The 16531-nt window shown below is 37.9% G+C and overlaps 1 protein-coding gene across 2 annotated transcripts in view; it reads right to left on the reverse strand.

Annotated features, from left to right (window-relative positions):
- The window catches only part of HGF (hepatocyte growth factor), an 81526-nt gene that overhangs the window by 4089 nt on the left and 60906 nt on the right, over positions 1-16531 (reverse strand). For both annotated transcript variants that reach the window (XM_056118592.1, XM_056118591.1), the window contains exons 12-17: positions 14029-14067; positions 10183-10279; positions 7362-7436; positions 5599-5745; positions 2769-2875; positions 2502-2647 (exon numbers count right to left, since the gene is read on the reverse strand). In XM_056118592.1, coding sequence (XP_055974567.1) covers positions 2502-2647; positions 2769-2875; positions 5599-5745; positions 7362-7436; positions 10183-10279; positions 14029-14067 — 611 coding nt within the window. The remainder of the gene's footprint in view (positions 1-2501; positions 2648-2768; positions 2876-5598; positions 5746-7361; positions 7437-10182; positions 10280-14028; positions 14068-16531) is intronic.

Here is a 16531-nt window from a genome sequence, read left to right on the forward strand (position 1 = left end):
TTATCTATAATATTTATTTTTAAATTTCTTTTTAAAAATAAATTACTTATCTTTTCCAAGACACTTATTCAAACTATTCATGCACACTTATCAAACGTATCTTGTTGAATGCAGACAATCACTAAATCATTTACAACTATTTGAAATATTGGATTTAATATTTATTTTTGCTTTCTTTGATGTTTAATACATGATCAGTTCAGGGAGTTTAGAAAATATAGAATATACAAGTGCAAAAGAAACTTATCTGTAATTATACAGATTGAATTGCTGCATTAAAATATACCTTTTATTTTCCTTCTCTTAATCTTGTCCCAGAATGATCTTATTAAGTTAAATAAAAATTTATGATAAAATACTGATAAAATACTCCTAGTTTATTATTTGGAAACTACCTTCTAATTTATTTTTCCAGGTACACTGAAAAAATGTTCCTCTGTTTGCTCTTGGTATTAATAATTAATAGTTACATTTGTATTTGATAATCTCTCTTTTGTAGAAGATACACTGTAATTTCATGACATATATGGTTTTATTGCTATATAATAATAGGTAGATAATAGACAAAAGTAGATCATTTTCTTTATGCTTTTTTCTGCACATACTATGTAATAATTACAAGTTTTTCAAAAACATGCACCCTTTTAAATATTGTAATAAATAATGCTTGACATTTTTGTATGAAGATGAGTATTTTGAACTATTCTCAGTGTGACTAGATGAGATAAAAATAAACTTCTGCAAGATTTTACTCTGTGATGCCCATGGAAAGAAAAGTGCTAACAACATTCTTGATGAGGGAAACCAAGATGGGAGTGAAGCAGAAGGTTAAATAAGAAGGAAATGTGGTTTATTCTAACAGACTTTATACTAACTGTGACTTCTGAGTTAATTAAGTTAACTGGGGTGAGGGTAAGGAAAGGAGATCAGTGGAGCCACACCCAGTACTGATCAGAGGCAACTTCCAGATCTTCCTGTTGGCCACTCCGGGGGTGTTCAGGGACCATGTGGTGTAGGGGATACCCAGTGTTAGCCACAAGCAAGCTAAGTGCCTTAACTCCCCTATCCTCAATATGATTTTGACCAATAATTAGTAATATAAGGTATTTTAATTGGGATGTCATCTTTATTAAACAAACATTTGAGAGATTAAAAAAATGATTAAATACTAATGGTTTCAGAGGTTAAAGCACCCTGTTTTAAATATCAGTGGTGTTAAAAAAAAAAACATTCTGGAGGAGGGAGGACTGCATTTTTGAGAAGTGGCAGAATCAAGTTGCAGTCTTGTCAAGAAAGATAAAGATAACAAGCATATGACAATGTAATGAAGACAACATTAACATTAAGTTAAAATGTCTGTACCATAAACTAGATTATAGGCTACTCCTAAAGAGCAGTTGTAAAAGAATTTTTAGTAATGGTAGTAAAGCAAGGATAAGTGCAATGCTTCTTAAATGACCTTTAAAGATTAGATTTTCCTCAAGACATTGTGTTTAAAGAACTCTTGAGACATAAACAAAATAAATGAAAGAATAAACAAAAATAAGCAATCAAAACTTTCTTCTTGGTATAATAATATAATATTATATAATAATAAACACAGTAATGTTGATTTACTAGAAACACCAATTTTGTAAGTAGTTATAAACATACAACCTATTACTGATTATAATTTTAAAGCAGTTCTAAAATTTTTTCACTTGGTATTATTTTTCATTTTAGGAATAAAGATTTCAGAACAATATCTGCTATTTCTGTATAAAACATGTATTTCAATAAACATTATGTTCCATACTTAGGATATTCCCTAACATGATAAAAGACATTTCACTATAATTGTACTATTCTATATTTGCTAAACATATGATCTACCAAACCACAGTTCCCAGGCTTCGAGACCACGTCTCTTTTATTCAAAATACCTCTGAAATAACTTGAACAGCTTGTCTGTGTAAAACAGAAATAGGAATTTTGCCAAGTTGAAACTATAGTTGTCTAAGAAATGAAAACATTCAAGCTTTAAAAGTCACAAACTTTGACCTTTTAAATTTTGCAGATAGAATTTGTTTACACATACACACACACAAACACACACACACACAGAGGACACATGCATGCATGGCATGTTCTGGCTTAACCACTAGCACATAATCTGAAAACAATATTATTAATAAAGTATATTCATTTAGACAGAATTTTGGAAGATGAGATACATCTAGAAAAATGCCAGTTATTTTATTAAATGGCATTTTAGATATTTCTATTTGAATAGCTTTTCATTACATTTGTGGTTGTATATATGGAATAGTTTTCCTTTTTGTTTTTAGAGAGAGAAGAATGTCATAGTTCGCTGCTAATGAAACAGGCTGTGTCACTTCTTATTAAAAGAAATCTACAATGAATATAGGATTATTCTCTAATTCATCTCTGTAAGAACAAAATGGTATATATGAGAAACTGTTATCTATCACATACTCCTTATTTTTAAAACTTTTTTTTACCTCACATGGTCCTGATACAATATTTTCAGCCCCAGCACATATTTCAGATTCATTCAGAGTCACCTTCCCTTGATGATACTGGCTACATTTCTCATTGCCCATAATAGAGAGATGTGCTACTCGTAGTAAACCATCACTGTTGATCACTAGAATGGTGAAAAATGTAGTGAAAGTTATTACCATGTTGTACGGGAAGAAAAACAATAAGCAAAAATTGTCTTTATAAAATAAACATAATGCTGCTATGGCTTTGTAAAAATTGCTTACATCCAGTGTAGCCCCAGCCATAAACACTGCAAGTAGTTTTTTCAGGAATTGTGCATCCATAATTAGGTAAATCAATGGTACTAACAAAATCATCCAGGATTGCAGGCCTGCAAAGAGAAACCATTATGATAAGCACCCTTTATTGCAGAGGTTTCCAAACTGATTTGGCCTATCATTCTCATTTCAAAAACAAAATTACTAAGGACCCCCTAGGACTCTAACTTCTTTAAGAAATAGACAGAAAATGCCCTCTCCACCCGCCTTTCCCCATATGAGGCTAGAATAAAGCCTCTGAATCCTTCTAGTTTCATACAATCCGCCACTACCATTCAGCATCTTACCCGCCCATCCTCTTGTCCCAAGGAAGTATTACAAACTTTGGAAACACTGTATACAATAAAATTTTATTGTATTCAAGTGAACATACTATGAGATAGTGTTAATATTTAATATTATATACACAGAATAAACAGTTATTAAAATTAAGGTTTTACTGGAAATACTGGTGGAGGGAGATTGACACTGGTAGAGGGATTAGTGTTCAACTGGTATGCTTGAAACAGTTATCAGTAACTGTAAGTCATGACTCTTTAATAAAAATTTAAAAATAAAAAAGATTCTATTAATATGACACTACAATGTTTCAGTTGCACTCAAAAAATATCAGCATAGACAGCCCGCCCCCCAGCGCCATCTTTACAACATACAGCCTAAGAGAAGGACCACATGGAGGGCAGGAACCACAGATCCCGGAGGAAAAAAAAAAAAACAGGTTCCAAAAAGAGCCGAGATCACCGGCAAGTCCCAGATGGGGTAGGTACCGCATCCCGCCTCCCCCAGATGGAACCCCGGTGACCAGAAGCCTCTACAAGCACAGCTCGAGTATGCGGGAACTAGAACTTTTTCTCAAAACCACGCGGCCGCTTATGCGGCCCTGCGACATCTCTCTATATACAAAGTGATCAATGGGAAGTAAACCACCCAATCTTTCTCCCTGAAAATCAGAGTTAAGTTTGGAGCACGGCCACAGCCCCAGAAGCACAAGGACTTAATGCAGAACCCAGCAGCTTGGAGCAGAAAAGTGAATGGACTATGCGTTAATCCAGGCCATCATGTCTGCCCAGAGAGGAAAGGGTGTTGTCCCATTCGCCCTCTCTTCTCTGGAAAGAAAGATGGCGACCACATGGGAGCCTTGTGGACAGCAGGTATGAGCTGGGGGTGTGGGGACGACTAAAACCTCATGGGAAGGGGGGCGTTCCAGTCCGTCCTTCACGCCCTACCGAGGTCACCAGTTGCCCCCACGAGCGGCTCTCCAGCACGGCCACAGCCCCAGAAGCACAAGGACTTAATGCAGAACCCAGCAGCTTGGAGCAGAAAAGTGAAAGGACTATGCGTTAATCCAGGCCATCATGTCTGCCCGGAGGGGAAAGGGTGTTGCTCCCTTCCGCCCTCCTCCCTCTGGAAAGAAAGATGGCGGCCACATGGGAGCCTTGTGGACAGCAGGTATGAGCCGGTGGTGTGGGGGCGACTAAAACCTCATAGGTCGGGGGACGTTCCGGTCCGTCCTTCACGCCCTACCGAGGTCACCAGTTGCCCCCCGCGAGCGGCTCTCCAGCACAGCCACGGCCCCAGAAGCACAAGGACTTAATGCAGAACCCGGCAGCTTGGAGCAGAAAAGTGAACGGACTATGCGTTAATCCAGGCCATCAAGTCTGCCCGGAGGGGAAAGGGTGTTGCCCCATTCGCCCTCTCCTCTCTGGAAAGAAAGATGGCGGCCGCATGGGAGCCTTGTGGACAGCAGGTATGAGCCGGGGGTGTGGGGGCGACTAAAACCTCATGGGAAGGGGGGCGTTTCCATCCGCTCTTCACGCCCTACCGAGGCCACCAGTTGCCCCCCAAGAGCAGTTCTCCAGCACGGCCACGACTCCAGAACACAGAAACCAATTTCTTAACTATCTGACTTTCAGTAGAAATACTTCCAGGGTCAATAGGTAAAATAGCAGAAATCCAAAACCAACATTTACTTCTTGAACCCAGGTGTAGAAAGCTAATCACTTCACAATGCTTTTTCAGCATGTCTGATTTGGGGGGGGGGAGGTAAACTCTAAATAATAGTGGTGAATCTTTTATTGAAACAATGAATCTAATCAAAGCAGATAGAGTGTTAACTAGAATTCATCTACCTCACAGGGACTGGGAGGGGTGGGGAGTGTGGTTTCATTGGGGTTCTTCATGGTAAAAAATAAGTACTGGTAAAGGGAAATGTGTTTGATATTTGCATGACTGAGACCTAAATCTGAAAGCTTTGTAACCTTTCCCACAGTGATTCAATAAATAAATAAATAAATAAATAAATAAAAAATATCAGCATATACATAAACTACATTGCTTGCCTATATCCAATTCTATTCTTCTCCATAAACTTGACTATTCTAGATAAACACTACAAAGTCCAATATATAGTCAATAATGCAAACATCTGAAATAGGCAGTGAAGAAATGAGTAACTTATTCTTTAATATATAAGAACAAGTAGTTAAGTTGTTTTTTAAATGGTTTTTACCTGTTAAATACAACAAAAATTTTCTCATTAAGTTTTTATTTTAAAACAGGTTAATTAGACTGCTAGTCTAACTTCATTTTTTCATTTTTGAATATTTGAAAATACCTCAGTGTGTGTGCAAATCTGCATGTAAGAAATGTATACATACATACATAGGACACGTGACCTATTTTTGCAGTGCATTTACATGAGGAAGAATAGCCACCTGGCTGAAGGTAATGCTTCAACTATCTAATTTAAATAAAAATCTTGTAGAAAGGAACTAACCTAGCAAGCTTCAGTAAAACCAGATCTGATCCTTCAGGCCCATATACCATCTGGGAAACGTTTAGAACCTGTTTTCTTTTTTCATCTCCTCTTCCATGGACATCATGAATTCCAAGCCATGCTTCGTAATCTTTCAGGTCTTTATTTCTAAGAATGAACACAGAATGTGATTTGTAATTGTGTAATGCAGTTCACATATATATGTATATATGTACATATATATGTACATATATATGTACATATATATAGTTATTTGAGTTTATAAAGGCAGATAAATAACCAAAATATAAAATGTAATTTAAAATGTAATAAAGAGCAACAGTATGGAAAGTCCTGAATGCTAATCACATAGGTAACTGAAAGTACTCTTGCATGGATAGAATGGGCTTGGAGATGAGTCAGAGGGCTAATGCACAAACAGTAGATACTAGAGACTGGGCCGGAGTGATAGCACAGCGGGTAGGGCATTTGTCTTGCAGGTGGCCAACCTTGGTTTGATTCCTCCTTCCCTCTCAGAGAGCCCGGCAAGCTACCGAGAGTATCCTGCCCACACAACAGAACCTGGCAAGCTACCCGTGGCGTATTCGATATGCCAAAAACAGTAACAACAAGTCTCACAAAGGAGACGTTACTGGTGCCCGCTCGAGCAAGTCGATGAACAACATGAGGACAGTGCTACAGTACTACTAGAGCCCTGGTCTAGATACCTAGTCCACATGGTCCCCACCCAGTCACTGCATCAAATAATCATTCCGTACTCCTGCCTCCAGCAGCGTGCTGGGAATAGCATCTGAGCAGCTTCATGTGTGGCCTAAAAACCAAAAACATTTACAAAACATTTTTTAATTGCTAAAACTCTAAATGGTTCTTAAAAAGATCTGTTCATTGTGCTCGTTAGGCAATAAGTCTTTTCTGAAAAAAAATCACAGGTCAAACATACAAATGGAATTTTACTAGAGATTTCCATTTTATCTCAGCTATGTGTTTGGTTTCTTAAGTGAGAGCATGAAGATTTATACTTAAAAATCAGCATGGGAGAAGCATGCTGTAAGTAGACTATAGACCAAACATGATTGCCACTCAATGCCTCTTTTGGAAACCACAACAACCCAAAGGAGAGAGAGAACAAAAGGGAATGCCCTGCCACAGAGGCAGGGTGGGATGGAGGAGATGGGGGGTGGGATGGATACTGGGACCCGTGATGGTGGAAAATGGGCACTGGTGGAAGGATGGGTATTTGATTATTGTATAACTGAAAGCCAAGCACAAAAATTTGTAAGTCTACAACTGTACCTCATGGTGTTTCACTAGTAAAAATTAAATATTAAAAAAATCATAGAAAATTAGGAAGATTATAAATGCTTTCTACTTATTTTTCCATAGATTGATTGTCATTGAAAATTATTATCAGGATAATTTTGAGGTTGGTTCTGCACAAGAAGAAAAAATTAAGTTTGTTGACAATACAAAAATATTTTTTGGTAGAAATTTTTTTTTAGAAATAGAGTGTAAGTGAGAGGTGGGGGCAAAGAACACTTGAATAGTATTTTCAACTCTTTCCTCTAAGTAAGAAAATTCATTCCAGTTAATAAATAACAATGGAGTCAAAATAATTTTTGCAAGCTAAGTCTAAAAATGTACTTTTTTTTTTTACCCACAACTAGTAAATCACTGTTAAATCAAGACGTATTCTAAGCCTAAAAGCTAAGTGAAACCCATACATATTTTTAAGGCTAAAAATAATGGTTTCAAAAATACTTTACCGAGAAGGGAAACATTGTCTTGCAGTAAGAATCCAACTTTCCTTTATCAATGATCCTCCACAGATATGTTTATTTCTGTGAGAAAGAGGAAAGAGAAACAAGTACCATCTGTGCAGAAATGGAGCTTTCCAATTAGCGCAAACCTATGCCTCTATTTATTAGACATCAAAGTATCTGAGAAGAAACTGTAGCAATAAACCCAAATGAATGAAATGGGAAGTCCTTTTAGAAAAATGACATTTCATGATTATAGCCTTAATTTTTAAATAATACAATTACAATTTTATGAAATCAACATTAGTTTTGTATTATTCCCAGTTACTACCCACAGAGATCTAGTACCTTCAGGCAGGGTTACATGTACATCCATTCTTGTGAGAAAAACATGTGTTAAAAATACAGGATAATAAAATAAATCAAGTGGGGGGGGGGGGGGTAGAAGAGTACAAGAAGTAATGGGTTAACAAGCATCAATACTTAGTTATACCAGTGATCTGAGTGTGGGGTATAGCCATACACCCAGAACACAGATTCAACAAAACTTGAAAACAGGAGCCCTAAACGGCAGATACTGAAACTTTGTAATGTGCAGAGTGGGGACTGGGGAAGGGAGGGAATCTGAAAAAACTGATGAAGGGAAAGTGACACTGGTGGAGGGATTGATGTTGATTTATTTTATGTCTAAAATGCAACTATCAGTAACTTTGTCAATATAGCTCTTTAATAAGTTAAAAAAATTTAGGGCATATATATGTATATATAGGATAATGAGAATGAACAAAAAACCCACCATACAACAAAAACAATTAGCCCTAATTTAAATTCAGTGTTTGATTATGAGAAAATGAAAATGTGACCTTTGATACTGTATATTTACATACTATTCCTTTCTTTCATGTCATTATTTTATTCTGATAACTTAGAAGTCTTAGAAAATAACTGAGATTAAATAATCTTAATCGCTCAGCATATGACCAACAATATAATATTTCACTTATAGAACCAAAACTTTACTAGCCAACTAGTAAATGATAAAACATGTGTGCAGAAAATACATACTAGTACACTTATTTGACAATATCCAAATTCTGTAAATCCATTATTTTTGGCAGAGACATAAAAAAAAGTATAACTCCTTATAATTTACATTTCCAGAGATTGCAGATGTTCAGTGTCGCAGAGGGTAATAGAAGATTCCCAGACTAAGACCACACTTATTTATGACCTGTACCACACAAGAGGATAAGAGTAAATAATAAGTTTTAATTCTTATTCTTCTTGGTATGTGTTTTGGAAGAATAAACAGCTGTTGTTGCTAAGAACTTAAAGTTTTTTTTTTTTTCTGAAAGTTTAGAGTACTCTGGTGAACAACTATTTCACCTGCTTCTTTAAGATAGAGACTTAGAAGAAATAGATACTTTCTTTCTCTCCTCTGAAAGAGGTTAGACTCAAAGGAAGAGAGAAAAATTCAAAACAGAAGACATTGTTTTGCTACCTGAAGAACAGAAATGATTTTCCAGGCATAAAATATGGAGGAAGAAAGCCACAGAGTGCAGTGGGCATAACAGTATAAAAGTATAGATAGGAAGAAACAGTTTTTAGAAAACAAGAACAAATATACTAAATCTCAGGTGCATTTAGGCCAGTGTTTCTTGGTGAAGAGATATTTCTATTTCCAATAGATACAAAGATCAACAAACATATTTTTAATATAATAATAATAGTAAGGGCTGGAGCGATAGCACAGCGGGTAGGGCGTTTGCCTTGCACGCAGCCCACATGGCCGACCAGAGTTTGTTTCCTCCGCCCCTCTCGGAGAGCCCAGCAAGCTACTGAAAGTATCTCACCCACACGGCAGAGCCTGGCAAGCTACCCGTGATGTATTCTATATGCCAGACACAGTAACAACAAAGTCTCCAATGGAGACGTTACTGGGCCCGCTCGAGCAAATCGATGATCAACGGAAGGGCCTTTTACTTTACTATAATAATAGTACAACAAATTTAAGACTTAGTCAAGAGGTAATTCTTAGAGCTGCTAAACTTAATTTTTCAGTAACATATTTTTCAAAATGCTTTTACACAAAACATCTCATTTTTCTGAGGTCATTCAGAAATAGAAGTGCTGAGGTCTACACCAGGCTCTATGTGTTAGGACTGCCCCCAGTTCTGCTCAGGAAGTATGCATTGCTGGGAAAGAATCATGGTTGGCTGCACATAAAGCAAGCTGGTGTTAGGGCTGAGAGGACAAACTACTGTATCTCCAGCACTGGCAAGAAATTTTTTATTCACAATAAATAGCTAAGTGGAAAGTTGCAAGGCTATTAAACTATAGTGTCAATTTGTTTACTTTTTATTAATGAGAATGTGTTCTACAATATAAATTTTTGCTATTTTTCATTAGAATGGCAATGGAGGAAGTCAGAAATTAAGAGCAAGTATAAAATGCTGATATGATTATATATAGCCATATTAGAAAATAAGCTCTTAATATTTTGGTTTGGGAAATTAAAAACAAGTGTGTTTAAACATCAATAGTGATTTTAAGGTATAAGAAGTACAGTTGTCTTTTTCTTAATCAAAATAGAGTGTCACATGTAATTAGGAACAATCAGCACATAAGGGACTTTTGTGAACATTAAAAAAAGATTTTTCTCAAGGTACAATTTGCAAAATACAGGTGTACACTTTAGCAAGCAAAGTTGTGATTCCCTCAGAGAAGTGTTTGGGCCAAGATCATAACCCACTGACCACACATTATCATAATTCTGAGAATATACTTTTGCTAATAATCCAAATCATTTTCATGCATTAATAATTACCTGTATTTCAAACTAACCATCCATCCTACATTTGTTCGCGTTGGAATTCCATTTACAACACGCAATTGTTTTGTCTTGGCACAAGATATCACAGGATCTAACAGAGAACCAAATGCAACATTTTGACAAATTATTTTTAGATAATCAGTGACTCTTAGCTTACTTAAGAACAATGGATTATTACACAAATGTAACTAATTTCATTGTACCAGAAGAACATTTTGGGGGCTGGGACTGGAGATAGTACAATTATGGCAGGCCTAGATTCAATCTCTTGTGCTGTATATTGTTCCCCAAACCCCATCAGGAGTGATCCCTGAGCACAGAGCCTTGAGCACTGCCAAGTTGAAACCCCCAAAACAAAACAAAAAAGAACATTTGGTGGGTAAAAAATAAATATTAGGACTTCAAGGCTAAATTAGTCTCCAAACACTGTAATCCACATCTAATTAAAGAAATTAATATTAAAAACCCCAATGAGTTTAAAGATAATGTATTAACATGATAGTGGTATTGTCTTTGCTCACTAAACACTAAGTACACATCCTACAGACCTTATGTTAATTCTCACTCAATAACAACAATATAAAGTAAAAAATGTTATGCATAGCTATAATTTCTAAATATCAATGAAAAACAAAATACTGTGTTAAAAAAAGTTATTTGTTTTTTACTTATCAATTTGTATCTATGACTGAAGAGCTATTTTTGACACCATACCAATATTACAAACACACACACACTCACACACAGAGAGAAATATAGAAAATGCATCCAAATGATGTCATTATTTTGTCAAAATAATTATGCCCAGAGGACACAGTATAGAATTCTTTGGAATAAATTTTTTCTGTGTTCCTTTCCTTATCCTTTATGTCCCCATCCATGGTCTAGAATAGTTTTCCATTTGCTTCCTCAATTGGGACATGGCAGGTGGTCTCTTAAATCAAAAGTTGAGTAACTTCCTTAAGCTTAAGAAATACATGAAGGGGGTATGGTGCAGCAAGCAGGTCAATATGTACCTGTGAGGCAAGTGCATCAGCAGCCTGATGGCGCATTCAGACTTCCACATACCTCAAAATTGCTGCTGTGCCTTTGGCCAGACACGAAAAACTTGGGGCAAAGTTTACCAAGAAAGTAGATGGCCAAAAGTTAGGTATTTGGGAGATACACCCACAAACCACCTCCGGCTCATCTATGTAATTGGAGACATGGCCTCTCTGGTTCCTGATTGAACTACTTAACGGCCATGATCCCAGAGACTCAGAAACGAACAAAAAGGCTGTTGGCAGAAATGCGTCCTGTTTCTGCAGTAGGTTACTGGTGCTGGGCCACTCCAGGTGGGAATAGGTTACATGCCTTGGCCTGTCCCCCCTGGCGGCCCGGTGACTGCCATCCTCCAGAGGCCACTGGGCAGTCAGGTTTGGGTCCACAGTGATGAGACATGCGGGACCTCACGGAATGAGGGTGGAGGCGGCCCTTTCTTCCCCACCCCAACGAGACCCCGAGTCGCCGTCCACGAACGGCCTCTCTGGCTCCCGATCAAGCTGCTTAATGGCCATGATTAAAGAGACTCAGAAACAAATCTTGAAACCCAGTCGCTTTTGGCAGAAATGCGCCCGGACCAAGCAGTAGGTTACTGTCACCAGGCCACCCCAGGGGGAATAGGGTGCTGTCCCTCCGCCTGCTCCCCCTTGGCGGCTCAGTGACCACCATCCACCAGAGGCCATTAGACAGTCAGGTTTGGGCCCGCAGTGATGAGACACATGGGGCCTCATGGGATGAAGCTGGTCCTTTCCTCCCCATCTCAACAAGACCCCGAGTCGCCACCCATGAACAGCCTCTCTGGCTCCTGATCAAGCCATTTAATGGCCAAGATCCCAGAGACTCAGAAACAAATTTCTAAACCCAATGGCATTTGGCAGCGATGCGTCTGGTCCCTGCAGTAGATTACCGGCGCTGGGTCAACCCAGGTGGGAATAGGTTTCGTGCCTTGGCCTGTTTCCCCTGGTGGCCCGGTAGCCGCCATCCTCCAGAGGCCACTGGATAGTCTGGGCCTGCAGTGACAAGACACGCAGGGCCTCATGGGATGGGGGTGGAGCCGGCCCTTTCCTCCCCAGCCCAGTGAGATCCAGAGTCACTGCCCACGAACAGCCTCTCTGGACCCTGATCAAGCTGCTTACGGCCATGATTCCAGAGACTCAGAAACAAATCTCAGAACCCAGTGGCTTTTGGCAGAAATGTGTCCGGACTCACAGTAGGTTACTATCGCCAGGCCACCCCAGGGGGAAAAGGGTGCTGTTCCTTCGCCTGCTCCCCCTAGACCACTCGGTGGCTGTCATCCTCCAGAGGCCATTGGACAATCAGGTTTGGGCCCTCAGTGACGAAACACGTTGGGCCTCATGGGATGGGGGTGGAGCCGGCCCTTTCCTCCCCACCCCAACAAGACCCCCCAGTCATTACCTATGAACGGCCTCTCTGGCTCCTGATCAAGCTGCTTAATGGCCATGATCCAAGAGATTCAGAAACAAATCTCAGAACCAAGTGGCTTTTGGCAGAAATGCATGCAGACCCTGCAGTAGGTTACTGTAGCCAGGCCACCCCAGGGAAGAAAGGGTGTTGTCCCTCCGCCTGCTCCCCCAGGCGGGTCAGTGGCCGCCATCCTCCAGAAGCCATTGGACAGTCAGGTTTGGGCCCTCAGTGATGAGACAAGCAGGGCCTCATGGGATGGGGGTGGAGCTGACCCTTTCCTCCCCGTCCCAATGAGACCCCAAGTCACCGCCCAAGAATGGCCTTTCTGGCTCCTTATCAAGCTGCTTAAAGGCCATGATCCCAGAGACTCAGGAACAAATCTCAGAACCCAGCAGGTTTTGGCAGAAATCCCTCAAGATTTAAGTGTTAAAATTTCAGAATTTCAAAATCACGCTGCCACTACTGCAGCCACGCAACATCATATGTTATTCTTAACCAGCAATAGAAAATAAATTGTCTACTGCTGCCTTTTCAGCAGATATGAGTGTTGGGGCAAAATCCCAAATAATAATGGTGAGTCTGGTGTCAAAATAATGAATTTGATCAAAGTAGAGAGAGTAATGTGGAAATCATCTGCCCCACAGGTAGGGGGAGGGTATGGGATGGGGGTACACTGGATTTTTTGGTGGTGGAGAATGGGCACTGGTGGAGGTACGGGTGTTTCATTGTATGATCATGACTTAAACCCAAAATCTTTGTAACTGCTCTCACGGTGATTCAATAAATAAAATTATAAAAAATGAAAAAAAAAGTAAGGTGGAGTTCACGCCCTATTCAATCAGCTAATCAGTGGCTGAATAAATAGCAGTACTTCTACATAAAATTAAAAAAAAAAAGAAATATGTGAAAATCAAATATAAGTAGTTCCCAAAAGACTTTCTGGAGTTGAGGATTAACTGAACCTCTCAAATTGTGTCATTTTTGCAAAAAGTCTTAAAGACAGTGCAGGATAGAAATGCCATATAACTTTACAACAATCTGGCTTTATGCTTTCTGACTTAGCTTCCCCGATTTAATTTAAGGGGTAGAGAAGTCTCACTTGGACAAATTTAAAAGAAATATAGATGTCTTTTCCAAAATCAAATATGGGCGTATTTATTTTTCTGATCAAGACTTCAATTTTGATGTCCAGTATGCAGTTGCCTTCAAACACCTTTACATATATATGTAGGCAAAGATAATTATAATTAATATATTTTAATGATGGGTGGGAATTAATATTCACAATAACATATTTTGTCATGAATTAAATAACAGCATCATTTCAGACACATACAGATTCATATATATTTTAAATTTTGAAAGAATACTTACGGTCTAAGTTGACTATTGTAGGTGTGGTATCACCTTCACCTGCAAAATAAATATATATAAATTCAATCACATAAATTTCTTTTATATAGAATAAAATCTGTATGCTGAAATTTAAATATGCATGAATTTTATAATTTTTGTAAAGTATTGATATCTTATTAAATGATAAAATAAAATAGTATTTCTTTGAAAAATATGTCTCACTCTTACTGGACGGGCTGGAGCAATAGCACAGCAGGTAGGGTGTTTGCTTTGCACGCAGCCAACCTGGGTTTGATTCCTCCATCCCTCACAGAGAGCCTGGCAAGCTATGGAGAGTATCTGCCCAAACGGCAGAGCCTGGCAAGCTCTCCATGGCATATTCAAAAAAATAACAACAAGTCTCACAATGAAGACATTATTGGTGCCCGCTCGAGCAAATCCATGAACAAGGGGAGGACAGTGCTACAGTGCTACTCTTACTGGACAATGTTAAAAGTTTATACCAACTGATAATGGATGATCTGAGAAAAGTCTTTTCACAACTCTGCAGGCAAAGTACACTCATGGTATTCTTTGATGGGTATTGGCTTGAGTTATTCAGCTGGCATTACAGAGCTGGCTCAAGATGCTCAATGTTAGAAATCATGATTACTTCACTCAGTATCACAAAATGCTTATTATTATTTGCAGAATATTCACACAGATACTTTTCCTTAAACTACAACATGGACTACTTTTATTTTTCATCAAATTTAGTTTCATATTTAATTGCTGAGGATAACCAAAATATCATACTCCCTCCAGGAATTCATCAGGAATAATAAAGATAGAAATCAATATTATCCGTGGAATGTGAAATAACAAAGTATAGCCATGTTTTCTTAGAATATTCCAGAGATTGGCTTTTTTATATGGTAGTTCAAAAACTATGGGGAAAAGAGAACACTGAAATTTCATAACCTAATCGTTTTCATAACCTCCCGTCTGGGGTTTAATTTACTAAAAAGAAAGAGTCAAAAGATGTGAGGATTTGAAAATACTTAGATCCAATAGTGAATGAGGCAAAAGATCTTTCCTGGAATTTAATGTCTGACAATTCAAAATTGATGGCATAGAATTTAGTCAGAAACCAGACAGATCGAACTGGTTGTTGATCCCAGAGATGCCCAGAACTCGAAGCAGCAACAAAATAATAATGGCTATGGATTCCTTTGTTTCAAGACATATTTGATACATTTTATGAGAAATAGCAAGAGATTTAATACATGCTACAGTGATTTTATTTATGCTCATTTTCCTGGTCCAGGTATTTTAAATGAATAGGGTAAAGACAAACATAAATTTCATCTTTTTCCTTTTCCTTTAGCTTCTTTGGGAAGAGACTTTTTTCTTAAAATGAGCTGAAACCAACATTTTAGTTCATTGGACTTTGATGATAATTGTGGTCATTAAAACATCAAGATTTTATCACACAAGTCAATTACTTAAAATTTCTACAAAAAAGCCCAAAATACAAAAATCAGCTCTAGATATTTATTCCTTATGTTTCTGTAACAATAATGTTTCTGGCAATGTAATTGCATAGTAATAAACTACTTATGAGTATCAAGTAAATAGATAACTAAGACTTATTTCCTTATCATTCCTCAATGAAATATTTTAATATTTGAATGTGCATACAGAATCTGAATTTGAGGTTTTGATAATAAATACCTAATGCATTAGTTTCCTGTGAACAATTCTACTTTGCATTTTAATATGAGTTCAAAATCAGATACCTAAAGGATTGAAGATTCTGGTTTAGTAGATAGGTTATGATTTTTTTAAAAAAGTGATTCCAAGTTCTTCTGTAACATGCTTTTTAATTTAACTTTTTGGCAGTATGGCACGAAACTATGTGTCTAAGCCTTCTCTATTTGACCCTTAAATGCCAGTCTCACTTACAGCTTCCTTTGCACTATATTTAAAACAGTATTAAAGTAAGGAAAAAAAACACAGACAATACAAATAATACTCCATATTGCTTCAACATATAGAGACAGAAAATATGTCAATCACAAAAGTTTTACTTATGACAAACACTTGTCATTTGATGCATGTATGTTTATGTACCCTCAGGAAAAAATATGAACTCTCACTAAAAACAAGTACATATTTCAAAAAAACTTATTCGTGGGGGCCAGGAAGATGATGCAAAGAATTGGAGCAAACACTTTGCATGCAGGAGGCCCAGGTTTGATAATCAGTGCCACATTGTCTTGCAAGCAATGTTGAAAATGAAAGTGACCCTCCCAATTAGCAAAGAATGGGATAGCCCATGAGCATCTCAAGAAAATAGTATAGCTGAGGCCAGAGAGCTAGTTTAGCAAGTAAGGTGTAAGGTGATGCTTGCCTTGCACTCAACTGATCCAGATTCAACCCTTGAATGACCACATATGACCTCCAAAACTCAACCAGAAGTGATCCATGAGCATAAAACCAGCAGTAAAAACTGAGAGCAACAGAGTGTAGACCAAAACCA

Source organism: Sorex fumeus, unplaced genomic scaffold (assembly GCF_029834395.1).
Source record: "Sorex fumeus unplaced genomic scaffold, SorFum_2.1 ptg000037l, whole genome shotgun sequence".
In the NCBI taxonomy this organism is placed as follows: domain Eukaryota; kingdom Metazoa; phylum Chordata; class Mammalia; order Eulipotyphla; family Soricidae; genus Sorex; species Sorex fumeus.